General features: G+C 38.2%; 1 protein-coding gene across 2 annotated transcripts in view; it reads right to left on the reverse strand.

Annotated features, from left to right (window-relative positions):
* TRIM33 (tripartite motif containing 33) overlaps window positions 1–16,796 on the reverse strand; it is a 123,443-nt gene that overhangs the window by 29,214 nt on the left and 77,433 nt on the right. For both annotated transcript variants that reach the window (XM_075559629.1, XM_075559626.1), the window contains exons 5-10: window positions 10,699–10,815; window positions 8,025–8,139; window positions 4,930–5,076; window positions 4,101–4,218; window positions 2,285–2,559; window positions 1,589–1,753 (exon numbers count right to left, since the gene is read on the reverse strand). In XM_075559629.1, the coding sequence (XP_075415744.1) occupies window positions 1,589–1,753; window positions 2,285–2,559; window positions 4,101–4,218; window positions 4,930–5,076; window positions 8,025–8,139; window positions 10,699–10,815 (937 nt within the window). The remainder of the gene's footprint in view (window positions 1–1,588; window positions 1,754–2,284; window positions 2,560–4,100; window positions 4,219–4,929; window positions 5,077–8,024; window positions 8,140–10,698; window positions 10,816–16,796) is intronic.

The following is a 16,796-nucleotide window of genomic DNA, read 5'->3' on the forward strand; positions in this document are numbered from 1 at the left end:
ATTTTGCTGTAGAAAATTACAAACTAATCTCTAGTCTTCCAAGCATAAATATATTAGATTATGATAAAATTTACCCGTGGAGAAAGGGGAGCATGAAATTTTTTCTACTATTGATGTGTATGCTATGATATTTGGAATTCCGGAGGATTCATTTAAAAGAATGATCTGAGTGCTTTTCTTTATATGGTCACTATTTACATGTGCTAGAAATTATGGTCATGATTTAAACTTCTAATGAGAATCTTAAATATCAGCTTAAAATGTAAGGGAGTGCCTATTTTGCAAAATTTGATAACTGGTTGATTCTAATACATGGCAACCCCTTATGTGTCTGCATAGAATTGATCTACACGGGGGTTTTCAAGAGATGGCTTTTCATAAGTAGATCAGGGCTTTCTTCTGAAGTACCACTAGATCAGTGGTTCTCAACCTGTGGGTCGTGACCCCTGAGGGGGGGGGGTGTCAAACGACCCTTTCACAGGGGTCGCCTGATTCACAATAGAAGCAAAATGACCATGATGTAGCAGCAACAAAAATAATGTTATGTTTGGGAGTCACCACCACATGAGGAACTGTCTGAAAGGGTCACAGCACGAGGAAGGCTGAGAACCACTGCCCTGGATGAACTCACACCTCCAACCTTTCAGTAAATAGTCAGGTGTGCTCGTTGTCTACGTCATCCAGGGAGGGCTTCTCCCTCCAGCAGCACTTAGGGTCAAAATGCTGACAGCCACTACTCTAGGACACTGGCTATCATGGGGTGTGGAGTGCGCGACCGGAAAGATGTAGCACCAGTTTCTATGTCCCTCCGTATTCCTTTCCTGGAAAGTTGAATTCAGAGGGTAGGACTCACAACCTGCATTTCTGACCAACTCCCAGCCCCACCTCAACACTACCCGTGAGCCCAGTGGTCTGTAAAGCAAAATCTGAGAAACACTGTTCTCAGAATTATAAATTTTAATTATTTCATAACTACATATCCTATGTACAATCAGTATCACTTTATAATCAGATTTTCTATATAAACAGAACACACAAAGGTTAGAAAACATGTCTTTAATACACTTACTTCTAAAATTAGGCCTATCAACATCTTTTAAACAATTACAAATGAGTAGAAAGAATTACAAATAGCTCTTTACCTTCATACTCCTTTTTATGATTACAACTGAGAAGTTGCACTGAAAGGTCACTCTCAGGGAACTAAAGCTAATCTTGATTTCACCATTACCTCATGTGATTGTGGTGAATCACGTCCTGGTGAAAAGACACCAGAAAGGAAAGTACAAATAACTGAAGAACCTATCATATCTTAGTTGGAATTAGTGGTTAGATTAATTCAGACGGTAGCACAACTAGGTGAGACCAGATCAAGGGTTTATTCACCTGTAGTACAGGATGGGTTTAAAGGGCTTCTAGAAGCACTAGTGAAAACACAATTCTGCGTAGCTATGCATTTTCTTGGATTTATTAATCAGATCATCAAAAGTATTAATGACTCCTCCTACTGATTAATAAAAAGGGTTTTTGAGCTTGTTTTTAGTTTTTAAAATGTTTATGACTCTTACAAATGTAACTCTAGGCATACTTGTCTTTGGAGGTGTGGCTGCAGCATGGAATACTGAGGGCCACTGTGTCTGGGTATCCCTGGTATTCGGGCGGCGTTCTGAGCCATGCGCATCTGATGGGCTTGGAAAGCTCCACAGTTCATGTTGCCTCTTTGCATTGTTTGTACACTGATCAACCTTGGAGGCTATAAAAGGAAGAAATTACACTTGGTTAATAAAGCGATGTCATTTCCAGCTCAAATTCCTAAGAGGTAATGGCTATAAAGTGCCTGTGTTTTACTTCCAAATATTCCTATTCCTTCTCTCTCCATCTATGTTTGCTAAAAGCATGTTAACATGAATCTATCCCACCCTGGGAGAACCATTTAATTTGAATGGGGGAGAGATCAGGAAAAGACACCAGCATGCAAAGTACAAACAACTAAAGAACATACCAGATCTTAGGTAAAACCGGTGCTTCGTTGACCCAAGACATAACCCATATGTGGAAAAGAAAACACATCTGGGCAAGTAGTAATAAAAGCATGCATTCCCCCCACTCCACCCCACCCCCGCCAAGTACTAGTGCATGAGTTTTGTTTCCAATGAAAAGTACACCTCTCCCGCTCCACGGCCATACTCTGACCTCTAAGTTCTGAAACTCCGCTAGTAACTTTGAAATTACAAGCTCATTTAAATAGGATACAACATCAATAGTGTATGGATCCAATACTCACCTGCTGTTGTAACATCTGAGGGGTTGCTTGTCTAGGATGCTGCTGTGTTGTGGTGGTGGTTGTTGGTACAGGTGCTGGTGGCTGCTGCATCCTTATCTGTTGCAACTGTTGGTGTTTCTGTGCATATACTTGTTGCTGCATATGCTGGAGTCGAAGCTGGGCTAAATTAATCTGCCCAGGGGTTTTACTAATGTGGTTTGTCCCTGGCGGAACTTGCCCAACTACAACATTAGGAGTATAACCAGGAGCTGGTTTACTCTCTATCACTAGATTACCTGCAAGATTTTAAAAAAAAAAAGTAAGATAAATTTGCATCTAATTAGCTAAAATCATCTTTCCTATTTCCTCTGCCAATTGTCAACAATCAAAAACTTCCAACAGTAGAGGAGGGATGAGAGCCAGGCTTAAAGATAATAATGTTCAGAGACCTTCTAATAGATTATAGAAGCCAATAAATGACTTTTGATTAGTTTCAAAATAAATTTATTAGCAAGACACTTTATTTACTGATATGTACATAAAATTAAAGAATTCAAAGAGATTTTGTAAAAGAGGCCCTTCTAGTTGATCGAAATCAACTCTCCCCTGGCAATTCCAGGGTACTCAAGATTGCCAATACTCTACCTGTCTTCTAATTACCAAAAGGAGCATGGAAGAGTAGTTTAATGCTACAGAATTATCTTCTGTAGAAATATTGGAGACTTGAAATTAGCCTTGTACCTAGAAACCAAAACCAAACTCACTGCCACCAAATTGGTTCCCAACTCACAGCGGCCCTATACAGGGTTTCTGAGACTGACAATTGTTGCAGGGACAGACAGCTTTATCTTTCTCTCACAAAATGGCTGAGGGGTTTGAACTAGCAGTCCAATGTTTACCCAAAAGAGCCACTTTGATGTCCCGAAACAAACAAACAAAACCCTTACTGCTATCAAAGCAATGTGTTAATTTCCCTTGCTTTCCATAGAGCCCACTATCCTAGGGATGGAAGGCAAATTTTAGGAAAGCAAATGTTAGCACAGTTTTTCTAGAAAAGGCTATATGGTTAATATTTTTAAGTACAGCAGGTAATAGCAACATCTGTCCCATAGTTTATGCTATTTGCTTACTTTTACAACTCTACAGCTCTCAGGTCACAACAAAAAGTTTGGTGAGCCTTATTCTAAATATAGTCAACTTTTGATTTAAAACAAAATTTCCCTTTACCCAAAGATTAATTGGATAGTGTTATCCAGCCTCTGCTCTTACTTACAACTTCTAATGTTTGGGATCTGACTAATTTGAAAGTGAGTATACTCAATTTGTACACAGTACTAACTGCAGGAAGTTTTGTTTTTTGTTTTAAACTAAGCTGTTGTCTCCTTATAACGTTCATCTAAGGCCCTTAAGTTGTTAAGTCCACAGTGGAGTAAAAAAAAAAAAAAAGCAGAGTTAACTTCTCCTTTGTATGCAAACAGCTACTCCTATCTTTCAAGCATTTCTCAGCATCAGTGGAAAATTTGACCCAATTAATATGCAGACTACGAAATACCCAAGAAATTCTTCAGAATAAAGCACCATTTGCAAAGATTTCCAACAGAAGCTAGAAATGGCATACAGTTTTACACTCTACACATTAGTCTCAACTTTCTTAAAGATGCAATGAGATGGCAATGCAGGGCCATAGCTAGTTACCATGGAAGAATACCTTGTTGTCCACTTTGTTTACACGTTAAAGTCAAAGTTAGATGCTGTTGATACAGAAAGTTTGCCTTAGATGCTTTCTTCTCCTAATTCAGTGTTCCAAGTGGCGTTCATAAAACTAATGATCTCTCACCTAAATTGACTACATTCTTTGCCCAGAAGGTGGGGTCACAATGGAAACGTATTGCTCCATTAGCAGCAGGGACAGGGTCACATCGTGCTTTCAAAATATGACGCAACTGAAAAGTAATCTTGAAGGGGGGAAAAAAGTACATTAGTCTTAAATACTGACTGAGAAAACATACAAGATCAAAGCATAAGATCAGAGAAGGTGTTAATGCTTAAAGGGCTATCTAAATTACCAGCCAACTGCACATGCCTGAATTTCTGCTATCTCTAGAATAACTTACATCAAGATGCCTAGTTAGGGTCTTCAAAGGATATATGACTATATGAAATTCTTTTAAAATGGCAGCAGGTGGTTGGTAGCGGGCAGACTGACTATAAAATAGGAGACAAGCAAACTTTGGGGACTTTGGGGAGTGATGGAAACTTTTCGTATCTTGATGAGGGGATGGGGGATGAGGGGTAAGATTACATTAGTCAAAATTTAAACTCTGTACTTTAAAAAGTAAATAGTTTATTGAATGTAAAAAATGCCTTAATGTAATCAACTGAGGTGGGGGTGGGGTGGGGTGAGGGGCGCCGCACAGAACGCATGGCACTGGAACGCAAGTTCGCCAAGTCAATCACAACCTATCGGACAGAGAAGAACTGCTGCCCCGGTGGGTTTCTGAGGCTGTGAATCTTTATGAGAGCAGAAAGCCTCATCTTCCCCCCGCAGCGTGGTTGGTGGGTTTAAACTACTGACTTTGTAGTTAGCAGTCCAACATGTTGGGTCCTCTCTCATTGGTGGAGAGATGTGAAAGGCAGTGGTGACTAGAAACCGCTCTCCCTCTCACCAGTCGCTTGCTGTACAGTAGTGCCGTGCTGCTTCCACTTGCAATCGCCCAGTTTGTGAAGTTCATCACGTGCTTCACCTGCCGGGAAAGGCCTGTGATGTCATTTTGCTGCTGTATTAACTTCATCTGTCTTTCTTTCGTAACATTCTGAAACAAAGCAAGAGCATCGTTAGAGAATTCTTTAAGAAAGAAACTCACAATTTTTATCACATATGTACACGATAGCTCTATCTAGCGTATAAAAGGGTAAATGGGCAAGCTCCTGGTGACTTGGCCTATGTGCATACAAAAAGTCTGTTAAAAGGTGAGTCTAAGATTTTGTTTTCTATGCAAAGTAGAATATTCTACATACAGAAATTAATGTAAGTTGGTGTCTCTTTTATCTGAGGTGATAAAATATACTAATTCAATGTACAAAGTTTACTGTTAATGAGCTGGTCTTTAGAAATTGATTTTAACCTCACCACGAAGCTTCCGGGCTAAAGAAAACTTTGTGTTACCACTGCCACCTACTGATAGGGAATGAAGCTGAAATTAAATGTGGTCTCTGAAATAGCGTATACACTCGATTATAAGCCGATGCGAATAACAGCCGAGGCACCTAATTTTACCACAAAAAAATGCATTTAAAGTGTGTGGAAAAACTTGGCTTATACGTGAGTATAAAAGGTACTTGGGACAAAATGAAAAGATAAATTCCCTAGCTTGGAAAGCAGAGTGAGGGAACCTTTAGACAGGATGGCCGTTCATAAAGAAAAAAGAATGGGTGAGGGCTAAGGGAAGAGCAAATTGGAAAGAAATTCTGAAAAGGAAAAGAAACTGCCTCTGGGTGTGACGCCCATAAAAGGCATGCCAAAGAATCCACTTGATTTACTGAACAATTTTTTTCACTAAGAAAACCAGCTGTGTGTTTATAATGTAAATCAGTGAATACAAGAAGTCTGGCTTACATTTACACGAGAAATCAACCCGTTTGTAATGTGTAAGATTTCTATTTTATAAAACGTGGGAAAATATTTCAGTAGAAAAACACTAATTTTTAAGAATTATTATAATATAGAAGACTTATCATTGGGTATTTATAAATATTTTAGCCTTAAGGAATAAGTCTTTCAAATCAAATGCTCTAGAAATTCAGGTTTTAAAAACTTTATTTTGGATTAACCAAAATATGTTATTAAAAGTTTCTACCTTATAGTTACTGCTCAGTTGTTTCATCACATTGGTCTTGGGTTAGAGGGGCGGAGAGCAGTTAAAGTTAAATGCAACTGACTGACTACATATACAACAGAACATCATCACCACCACCATGACCTTCCCCTGAAACCTCAATGACACCTGTTGTGTGAGAGAGCCCCGTATATACTCATGTATAAGCTGAGTTTTTTAGCACATTTTTAATGTAGTTTTTATGGTAAAATTAGGTGCCTCTGCTGACATTCGGGTCGGCTTATACTCGAGTGTATATGGTACTCTAATCTCAATTGGGCTTCAAAGGAAAGATGTATTCCAAAAGTAATATTGTGCTAACAAACATTTCTGTCATTTGTACATAACAATGTGTCTAATGTTTCTAATATGCACTATAAAAAATGAGGTGGAAAAACCTATGACGGAAAATTTGATGTTAATGGTAATAGAAGTTATATCATTAAATTCTCACATAATTTATTCCTACTCAATGTTGCATATAACATAAACCCATAGCATCTGAGCCTACTTTAAAGTACCAAGATTTCACATTGGAATTAAAAAAAAAAATTCAACTGCTCAGAAAATTCATTTAAAATTTGCTAAGGATCAGGTAACTGTGGACCATGGAGACCAGTCCTTAAGTATAATTCATTTGAATTTTACAAATTGACTGAATTCCCAGCTATAATTTAGCAGTTCAAAATATGCAATACAAAGATGTGCTATCACACAATCATTGACAAGTTTATAGTTCATTCATTTCAAAGTGAGCAATAGTGTAAGCCAGGGGTGTCAAACTGGCGGCCTGCAGGCCACATGCGGCCCCCGAGGTAATTTTTGTGGCCCACTATGCTCTGAAATAAAATAAAAATAGAAAAAATTATTATCAAGAAAATCGTGCTTAGCGGATATTTGAGGCAATACCAGACACACAATTCCCTCATTAACCCTTTAACCACATGTATAAACATGCTGGCTCAGTTCTGGCCACGTTTGGAAGTGGTATGTCTGCCACTCTCCGTGTCCCGTCATGTACACAGATCCCAATGAGAAAAGGCTACAGAGAGCACTCTGGGTTGTGCTGTTATGAATCACACTTAGCGGAAGCGCTAGTTAACATTTTTAGAGGGAAGCCATTACACTGTGTATCATGTTTGTCAGCTGTCCAACATTTTGTGTTTATTAGTTACTTTGTTATATTTTCCGGCCACCATATAAGAGGTAAGTGAAAACTAGTAGGAGGAAAGCGCTGGCAAGTTTCGAGTAAAAAAGAGTAATTTTAGTTTTATAAATGCTTAAATAAATGCTTACATAAAAGCAATTACATAGTGTTTTAATTATCCATATTCCTGAATCCTCACTTCAAAATATAAATTTAACAAAATTTGTAAATGTGATGTAGCCCGCGTGAATCTTGCCTGTTGCACCAAATGGCCCGTGTTTTAACTGAGTCTGACATCCCTGGTTCAAGTAAATCATGGAGCACCTTAAAATTCAAATGCAATCCACAAATGATTCAAGCAGAAGTTCAGTATTCTTTCACGTGGGAAAGTCAGTCACAGTGAGGCCCAATTAGGGAAAGACAACAGGGCCCCCCCCCCCCCGCTTCTTCATCTTGGGTTACATCACATGTTTATAGTCATTCCCTCATTCCCAAGAAGACATTCGTATCGCATACCTAGTAAAGCTAAAAGCAATGCCATAAACTTGGCTACAAAGTAACTAAGTAAGGAGGGGGGAGTATTTTCTAATAGAAATTTGAAATGGTTTTTAAAAGATTATTTATTCCCATACCCCACCCAAACCCATCTAATAGAATTTTCAACAGACATTTAAAAAACAGCTAAAGACCAAGAGAAGCAAGTTTTGCTTTTGTTTTTGGTTGGGGCTTTGAACCATACCTCTAGCTGCTGTAAGAGAGATTTTCCTTTCTTATTAATTTCATTGATAAGGGTGAAAATGGCCACTTTAATTTCCTGTTCTACTCGTTTGTTAGTCTCATTTACTTCTTTTATCCTGAATAAGAGAAATGCATCATTAGATTATCAATTTATTCTGTGTCTCTGAATCATCAATTATTAACATAAAGTCATCCAAGTGGGTACTTAACCAAGTAATTTAAAATAAAGCTCTGTCAAAATGTACAATTTATGTTGTGGCAGACCTGACCACTCAATTTGGTTGACGAAACTTATTTATATAGGCCAGGAATTAATTCCGTATTTGGTCATAGCATATTAATCTCACAAAGGCCATTTAATTAAAATCTGAATGGCAATGTCTTTAATTTAATGACATGAATATGATATACAAACATTTGACATTAACAATTAGTTGACAGTTTTATCCCACACATTGGTTTTGTTTAAACTTGATTTTTTTTCTGAGAACAATGTACAGAAGAACAATGTTGCAACCAACAATTAGTATCTTTTGAAAGAATAGGAATTAAGTTTATAATCACTTTCGATTACACTGTAACCACTTCAAATACCGGTTCTGATATGCCTCCTTCCACAATAACATCTCCAAATGCTTTCCTCTTGTCTAAAGTTAAGGGCACAAAACATTTTGAATCTATTTTAAAGAAAAGGATGTCTTAAGAAATAGCTAAGAGCACCCACTAGAACTATAGAAGTTTCCCATGTAAATACAACATGGCTGATATCTTGCTATTTACAAAATAGAATAGGGGAAATCCCACCAATAAAAAGGCATAAAATGTCAACAATCAACCACTGATTGTTTGCCTTTGAGTTCCATACATTCTACTTCTACACATACCAATCACCCATACTTTCAACTCCTCCACTGCCTTTCATTTGTCAAATGCAAAACTGAGCATTGTCAATGCATGCTGAGTCACAGTAATGCGGTTGCTCTGTCGGTACCAGGGTCTTGGTTTGGGCATCTATTTTTAAATGTTCTTGAATTTTGCCTTTATCAAATTAAGGTTAGCAGATGACATATTCTGAAAATGAATTCAGGATTTTAAAACATTAAATTTATAATTAGAATGCATTTATAGTAAGTTAAAAGGCACTCAAATTACAGATACTAAGAAGTGCTTTCCAGCCAAGATTTTAACACAAAATCTAGGTCTCAGGTAGAAGTCACTCTGCATGCTAAAAGCAGAAAACTGCCTCTGTCCAACACTCGCTGGATGTAGGCAAATCTACTATGTGTTCAATAGAGGAAACACTTACATTTTCTAAATTATGAAAATTATTGAAAAATTAGTATTAAAAAGGAACATGTCTTTTTCTTATATAATTTAATCTCACAGGGAATGAAGTCACCAATCTCTCAACCCTGTATAATCTCACAGGATGTAAATGTCTTGTTTTACTTCTAAACAGACTCAGGATTATATGAACAAAGTATGTATAAAAATAACACAATTGCATAAATCAGCCCTCGAGTTTTCATTCCGAAAGTGATGCCCATGTCTAATAATGAGAAAGCACAAATACAGCTTCTCCTACCGCAACCAAAACACATCTGCATTATAACATCCTAGTAGTTCCACAAAAACTAAACCAATGGTCACTTAACACACAAGCACACATGATTTCAAAAGGTTCACAGGAAAAAGTCACTATCCTTAATTCTATTTTTCCACAAGCTATTTAAAGCTGTCTCTAATATGTATGTCTACATAGATATTTATAATCTCTGATGAATACTTTGCTTCCTTTTGCTATCACGGCTTATTTTCATCCATTTGATGGCATATTTGATCCTTTTTAGCCATTTTAATCATCGCAATGAATTCCCAAATTCTAAAACAATGTTTCCAATAGTGGACAATACTGTCCCCAGGTCTGGGGGAAAAGGGAGGGGGGTGCACGCCTGTGAAAACAGGTACCTACACTTTATCCTGAACTGCAGGCTCTACTATAAAACTTTTAAATTGTCAGGTGGGAGGACGGGGGACAGGACGGGACTTTCCCCCCCTTGAAATGGGGGCAGTAGTCCAAGTAAGTTTGAAGACTTATGCTCTTAGGGGGTACTTAAAAGTCTCAATATCTGTGAACCCGCAAAATAAACAAATAACCCTATCCAGGCCTCCAGGATTTACAAGTGTGAATGAGGAAGAGTTCTCTGTCAATCTGCTCTCCTATGGAAGGGTGTCCTCAGTGCCCCTTCAGTAGTTTATTTAAAAATGAACAAAATTGAACACTTTTAAAAGAACATTAAGACTACAATAAAAATAACGAGTGCAGCTAAAGTCTAAGTAAAGCAGTGCCGGTGTTTTTGACATTTGTTCTGCAGACTGGGAGAACACTTTGTCTACTCACTGGTATAAACTGTCACAGTTCAGCACGCTACATAACATTGTCTTTATCCAAGCTACACTAAGGCTCAAAGCACACTGGACTCTTAATCACTGTGAAACATCCAAAAATGCATCCTAAAAAAGTACACTGGTCACTTAAATTTTGCTTAATAAACCCTCGAAAAGAAAATGTTTTCTACAAATGCTTAAAATAGCAGGAAACCAATTTAAATTGGATTCACATGTGTTTAAGTATCCTTAAAAGTGGGATTATGGTTTTAAGGCAATAGACTTACCTATTCTGCACCTGAGTTGCTGCAAAATGAACATAATTCTTCTTTTCAAGAAGCTTAGCCAGTAGATTCTCAATTGCACCTTTCTGATTTTGAAAAGCTTCTTCCAAAAACTGATACCTTAAAACAAAAACTATATTTAAAACAGAAAATATTCAACCAAGGCTTTAGAAACTAAGAAAGCTGAGTCAATTGTGAAGCCTTAAAGGATCGATTCAATTGGCATAAATTACATACCCTTTAAATTAGAAAACACAACCACATTATAGAAAATACTTTGAAAGTGGAGAAAATCAACTACAGCTTCAATACTGAACAATCCATTGTTGCTATAATATAAAGCTCGTTAGTCTTTCTGATTTGCATTTTACAATGCAAGTGGACTCACACAGAGATATAATTTTATAGCACACTTATCCTTAAAATCACTTAAAATATTTTTCAGCTCTAGATGCTGTATATTACTGAACTTTCCAAAAACGGTTGTGTCAGTAATACCATTCACAATAATTTTAATTTTTAGCTTTACCAACATGAGTGGCACATGTTGAGATTGTGAAACTACCATTGTGAACATTTACAAGTATACAGTTCAAATGTACAGTTCACTGACTATTAGAAAGCTAGAAGAGTTTCTGTTTAAAGGATCATTAAATCAACAAACATGTTTTAGCTCCTTGGATATTCAGGAGGGATCCATTCCTGGAGAAAGACATCATGCTTGATACAGTTAGGGTTAGAGAAAAAGCAGGCAATCACCAATGAGACAGACTGGCACAGTGGCTGCAATACTGGCTTAAACATAGCATTTTTTTTCCTGTTGTACATGAGGTTGCTGAGTTGGAAACCAACAGACCGAACGGCACCTACCAACTACATATGCTAGAATACATGAGTAAAAAAAACCATCAGGGCTCATCTTCTAGAAGGAATTTGGCAAAAATATGAAATACGATGGGGGTAAATACAAACTGCAACAAAAACCCAGTGATAAATCTGCCTACCATTATAAAAGTATTCACGGTAAAATCAGAACACTATGAGTCTATGTTAAATGCAGAGGCATGTCCGGGTAAAACAATAAATTCTTTCTATATCCTAAGAAAAGCATGAGAAAGTTACAACAGGGGACAACTACAGATAAATTCTAATTTTTAGATATCCTTCTCTCATATTGGGAAACCATTTTAGAACTTTACCTAATATATGATCAGAAAGTTTATGAGACAAAATATTTAAGATGGTTTTGAAGGAGGGAGCAATAAAGAAAGATGAGCGAGAACTCTACGGATGTCTGAGATGAGAAATCAGTGTACAGAAATAGTCGGTAGAGCTGGAAACAAACAAGCAGGAGCAATGGTCTTTGGTCAGAGAAGGCAGCCATTGTACTAAGTTGGGAATTTATATGCCTTCAGTCATAGGAAGGTCCAAGGTTTGACCTGAAAAGAGAATGCAGAGCTAAGCTAAGGTCAAGAAAAGATCAGAAATTGGGGTGTTGACAAAGTTATGATTGTCCAAGGATACTTAGAAACCACTACAATAAACTCTGGTATTGAGGTGAAGCGTTGACTGTGAACATTTGGATGTTCGTGTCTTCAATAAGATGAGAGTTGAGATAAAAACAGGAGCAGGAGTATCAAAGCTGCAAACATGAACCAAAGTTGGGTCAGGGTGTTTTCTGAGTGTCAGGGTTCAAGAGGGAAAGGAAGAATGGAAAGAAAGCAGCAAATGGGGAAGAGCACAGCTTTCCAGTGGGGCTTTTATTTTGTACACAATAGTTTTCAGGCAAAATTTTTTTTTGCTTTTTGTTTTGTTTTTTCTTTTTCTCTTCTTTTAAATTTGTATGTCAGTGGCTTTTTTGTCTATCAGCATGTCGGTGTTGCTGCTGTCGATGCCATGTTCTTATGTGCCACTTGGGTGCTGTCAAAGCCATCTGCATTTGTATGCACATATTACTCTATCTGCAGGTCTACCTAGATAAGATAGGCTGGACAAACAATGTGAGAAGAAAATAACAGGACCAATGGTCCCGGAGGGACATTGAGAGCATGGGAGGTAGGGGAAGGGAGGAGGTGTTGGCCAACACAGAGACAACGGAAAAACGAGTGGTTCAAAACTAGTGCCAGGGAGAGAAGGGGAGGACTGGTAGGGAGTGACCAAGGGCAAGGTAACTGAGAGGAATTACTGAAACCAGAATGAAGGCTGAACATGGTAGTGGGTCAGGAGGAAAGCATAAGGAAATAGAGGAAAGGAGTAGGAGGCAAAGGGCATACATAGACGCCTAAATAAAAACATGTACATATGTAGATATATTTATGATTATGGGGGAAATTGACCTATATGCATATATTTATAGGTTCCGTAGTAGGGTAGAAGATGGACATTGGGCCTCCTTGTGCACACTCCCTCAATACAATAGCACCTTGCTCAGCTAAACAGTCATTCCATGATACCCACCTTCCTGACATGATCGCTGAAGACAAACGTGTGCATCAGCAAACGTGGTGAAGAAAGCTGATGGTGCCCGGCTATTGAGAGATATAGCATCTGGGGACTTAAAGGCTTGAAAGTAAACAAGCAGCCATCTAATCCAGAAGCAACAAAGCCCATATGGAAGCAGCACACCAATATGTGTGATCATGAAGGGCCGAGGGGACCAGGTTTCATATCAACATGAATGAGGGGAGTGCGTGATGGGGACCCAATGCCCATCTGTAGACAGCTGGACATCCCTTGCAGAGGGGTAGTGGGGAGATGAGTCACTCAGGGTTCAGTGTAGCAACAATGAAACTCAAAACCTTCCTCTAGTTCTTGAACGCTTCCTCCCCTCCCAATTATCATGACCCCAATTCTACCTTGCAGACCTGCTTAGGCCAGAGGATGCACAGCAGTGCAGTAGGGATCTGGAAACACAGGGAATCTAGGACAGATGAACCCCTCAGGACCAGCGGTGAGATTGGCGACACTGGTAAGGAAGGGGGTGTAGAAAGGGGGAACCGATCTCAGGGATCTACATGTAACCTCTTCTCTGGGGGATGGGCAACAGGAAAGTGGGTGAGGGAGATACCAGGCAATGTAAAATAGGACAGAGTAATAATTTATAAGTTATTAAGGGTTCGTGAGGAAGGGGGGAGTGGGGAGGGAGGGAAAAAAGGAAAATGAGCCGATTCCAGAAACCCAAGTGGAAGGCAAATTTTGAGAATGACGAGGGCAATGAATGTATAAGGGTGCTTTTACTCAATTGATGTATGTATGGCTTGTGATAAGAGTTGTATGAGCCCCAATAAAATGATTTATAAAATTAAAAATGTAAACTATAAAGGCCAGCACATTGTGATTATATATAGATTAAAAGCACAAAAAGGATATAGGTATTTTAATTTAAAATATATGTTAAAAGTTCGCTTTTTGGAAATGGCAACTAAGGTGTGATAAGTAGGTTTATTGTGCCAACTTGCCCTAGGAACACATGTGGGATTAACTGAAGGGCGGAGAGATAAATGGCTCAGTGAGCCTTGCCTTTGTCTCTTGGTCTCTGATAATCAGTCCAGTGTGTGGCTGCCCTAATGGTTCTCTGCCTCAACTTGTAAGCTACTCTACCTGTGGGACACCCAACCCAGGGACACTGTCACTGTAGTTTGAGGTTCCTTCAAGACCTGCTTCACCACACTACTGGAGTATATATCCCTTAAACTGAGGACTGTGGACCCTGTCATCTGGCTGACTGTTGGTGACTTTCCTTGCTATTTGCTGCCTGTGGCCAAATTGCCTGAATTCCCCTACCGTGGACTCATCTGTCTACTTCCTTACCGTCACCCCGTGGCCCTCAAGACTTAAGAGACTGCCAGTGGATTAGTTGTCTCCCAGAAGTGAGTTGCACTGAGCTATTTGTACTGCTCCATAGACTAATTAGCTATTTCTTATGTTGTATATATCTATATAAATATATATAAAATCATAAATGTCCTGGTTTTCCCTCGAGAACGCTATCTAGCATAAAGGTTTATTCCTTCAATGAACAGCAACATTTTATTCATATATCATGATTTGCCTACATACAAAATAAAACTTTACTATGTTAAATCTGTTTACAAACTAAGTAGATGAGGATACTATGTGAGGGAAAAAGGCTTTCAGAAAGAAATCTGATTACCTAAACAGATAGCTTGAAAATGCTTGGTAGGCACTTCTACCATAAATCATAAAATTTAACCTTGGACAGATTGCTCCTCACCCTTAATTAAACATGTTTTAAAATCCTTTTACTAGAACTATCTCTTTACATTCATGTGAACCACAAAAGATAAGCCCCTCAGTACAAACAAGGGGAGCAGCGATACTAGGAGGGTGAATGGGACGAGAACCAATCACAATGATTGACATATGGCCCCCATCCCAGGGAGATGGACAGCAGAAAAGTGGAAGAAATGAGACAGCAGTCGATGTAAAACATGAAGAAAAAAAAATTACCAATTACCTAGGAGACATGGGGAGGGAGGAAGGGAGGAGGGGAAATGAGGAGCTGAAATAAAAAATAAATTAAAGTTTTGAAAAAGATGATGACAGCATATGTAAAGATGTGTTTGACAAAATATATATGTATGGATTGTGATAAGAGCTGCAAGAGCCCCCAATAAAATAAAATTAAAAAGAAAGAAACTCATTCTACACATGGGTAAAAATATTTGTCCTTTCTGCATGGTGATGTTAATTATGTGTCAAGTTTTGTAAGCATGATCCTCATTATTATGTAATTATCCTCCATTTAATAAGGGGAATTTCTTTAGGGGTATGACTTGCAATCATTCTCAAAAAGCTCTTTCTTAATTCTGCCTCCCGCTCATCATCCTCTGACTTTTAGGTCCTGGGAAAGGAGCCTGTGGCCTTTCCCCTGTTCTGTTGATTGGGGTTCACCAGGCCCTAACAACCCCATAAATTAGGTAAAGCCTCCAAACTTGATGCCTGACCCATGAATCTGGAATGTGCCAACCTCCACAGCTACATGAGTACACATGCACATGCACACACACACACACACACACACATAGAGGTTTAGCTCCTCTAGAGAGCTCAGTCTAAGAGACTCATATAAAGAAGTTTGAGGGCAGCCTAGGCAGGATAGCAAAAGCTGTGGACTAAGAATTTTCTAGGTCAATAAATTGGGAAGAAAAACGTGGACTTTCAAGGAAGAAAAAAGCATCTGGTGTACAAAAAGCACAGTTGTGAAGCCACCTGCCAGTACAAAAGAAGGCAATCCTAGCGAGATACGTAGGAAGATACTGAAGGCTAGGAGCCTCCCAACCTAACAAATACGGTGACCCATAAAAGGGCTGACCAAGGCAGAAGAGTAGATAAACCTGATTTTTCTCTGTAGATAGAGCAATGTGGATTCTTTTGGTAACGTGCTACCTTTTATTCTCTTAGCTAGTATAAACACGCTGATTTTCCATTTTAACTACCATAATTACAATTTTTTAAAGATTTTAGAAATAAGGAATAAGTAATAGCTTAATGGAAATGTTGATTAAATGTGTGAATATTCTAAGAAACAGCTTCCATTTTAATCCTCTATATGAAGTAGTATTGTTTCTTAACATGGGCTTTTTGATCACAGAGTTATTTTCAGACTACCAAAACAGCTAAATGATTTAGTTAGTACATACAGGCTAAGTGAAAGTTTCTATACTTTTTGCTACAGAAACTCAGCATATTAACTTTAATGCTACTAGATATAGTTTTGGGGTAAGAATTAATCAGGATGATTTTATGTGACTTTTTATTGAGAAATAAATTATAGTGTTTAATACAGTTATGAAAAGAGGACCTGATGCAAAGGGCTTAAGTGGCGAGCAAATGCTTTGAGAATGATTGGAGCAGGGAATGTGCGGATGTATATGTATGGATTGTGATAAGAGTTGTATGAGCCCCTAATAAAATGTAAAAAAAGAAAAGGGAAAAAAAAAGAAAATGATTAGGGCAAAGAATGTACAGATGTGCTTTATACAATTGATGTATGTATATGTATGGATTGTGATAAGAGTTGTATGAGCCCCTAATAAAATGTTTAAAATAAATAGAATAATGTCGGAATGCCTCTGAAA

Source organism: Tenrec ecaudatus, chromosome 1 (assembly GCF_050624435.1).
Source record: "Tenrec ecaudatus isolate mTenEca1 chromosome 1, mTenEca1.hap1, whole genome shotgun sequence".
In the NCBI taxonomy this organism is placed as follows: domain Eukaryota; kingdom Metazoa; phylum Chordata; class Mammalia; order Afrosoricida; family Tenrecidae; genus Tenrec; species Tenrec ecaudatus.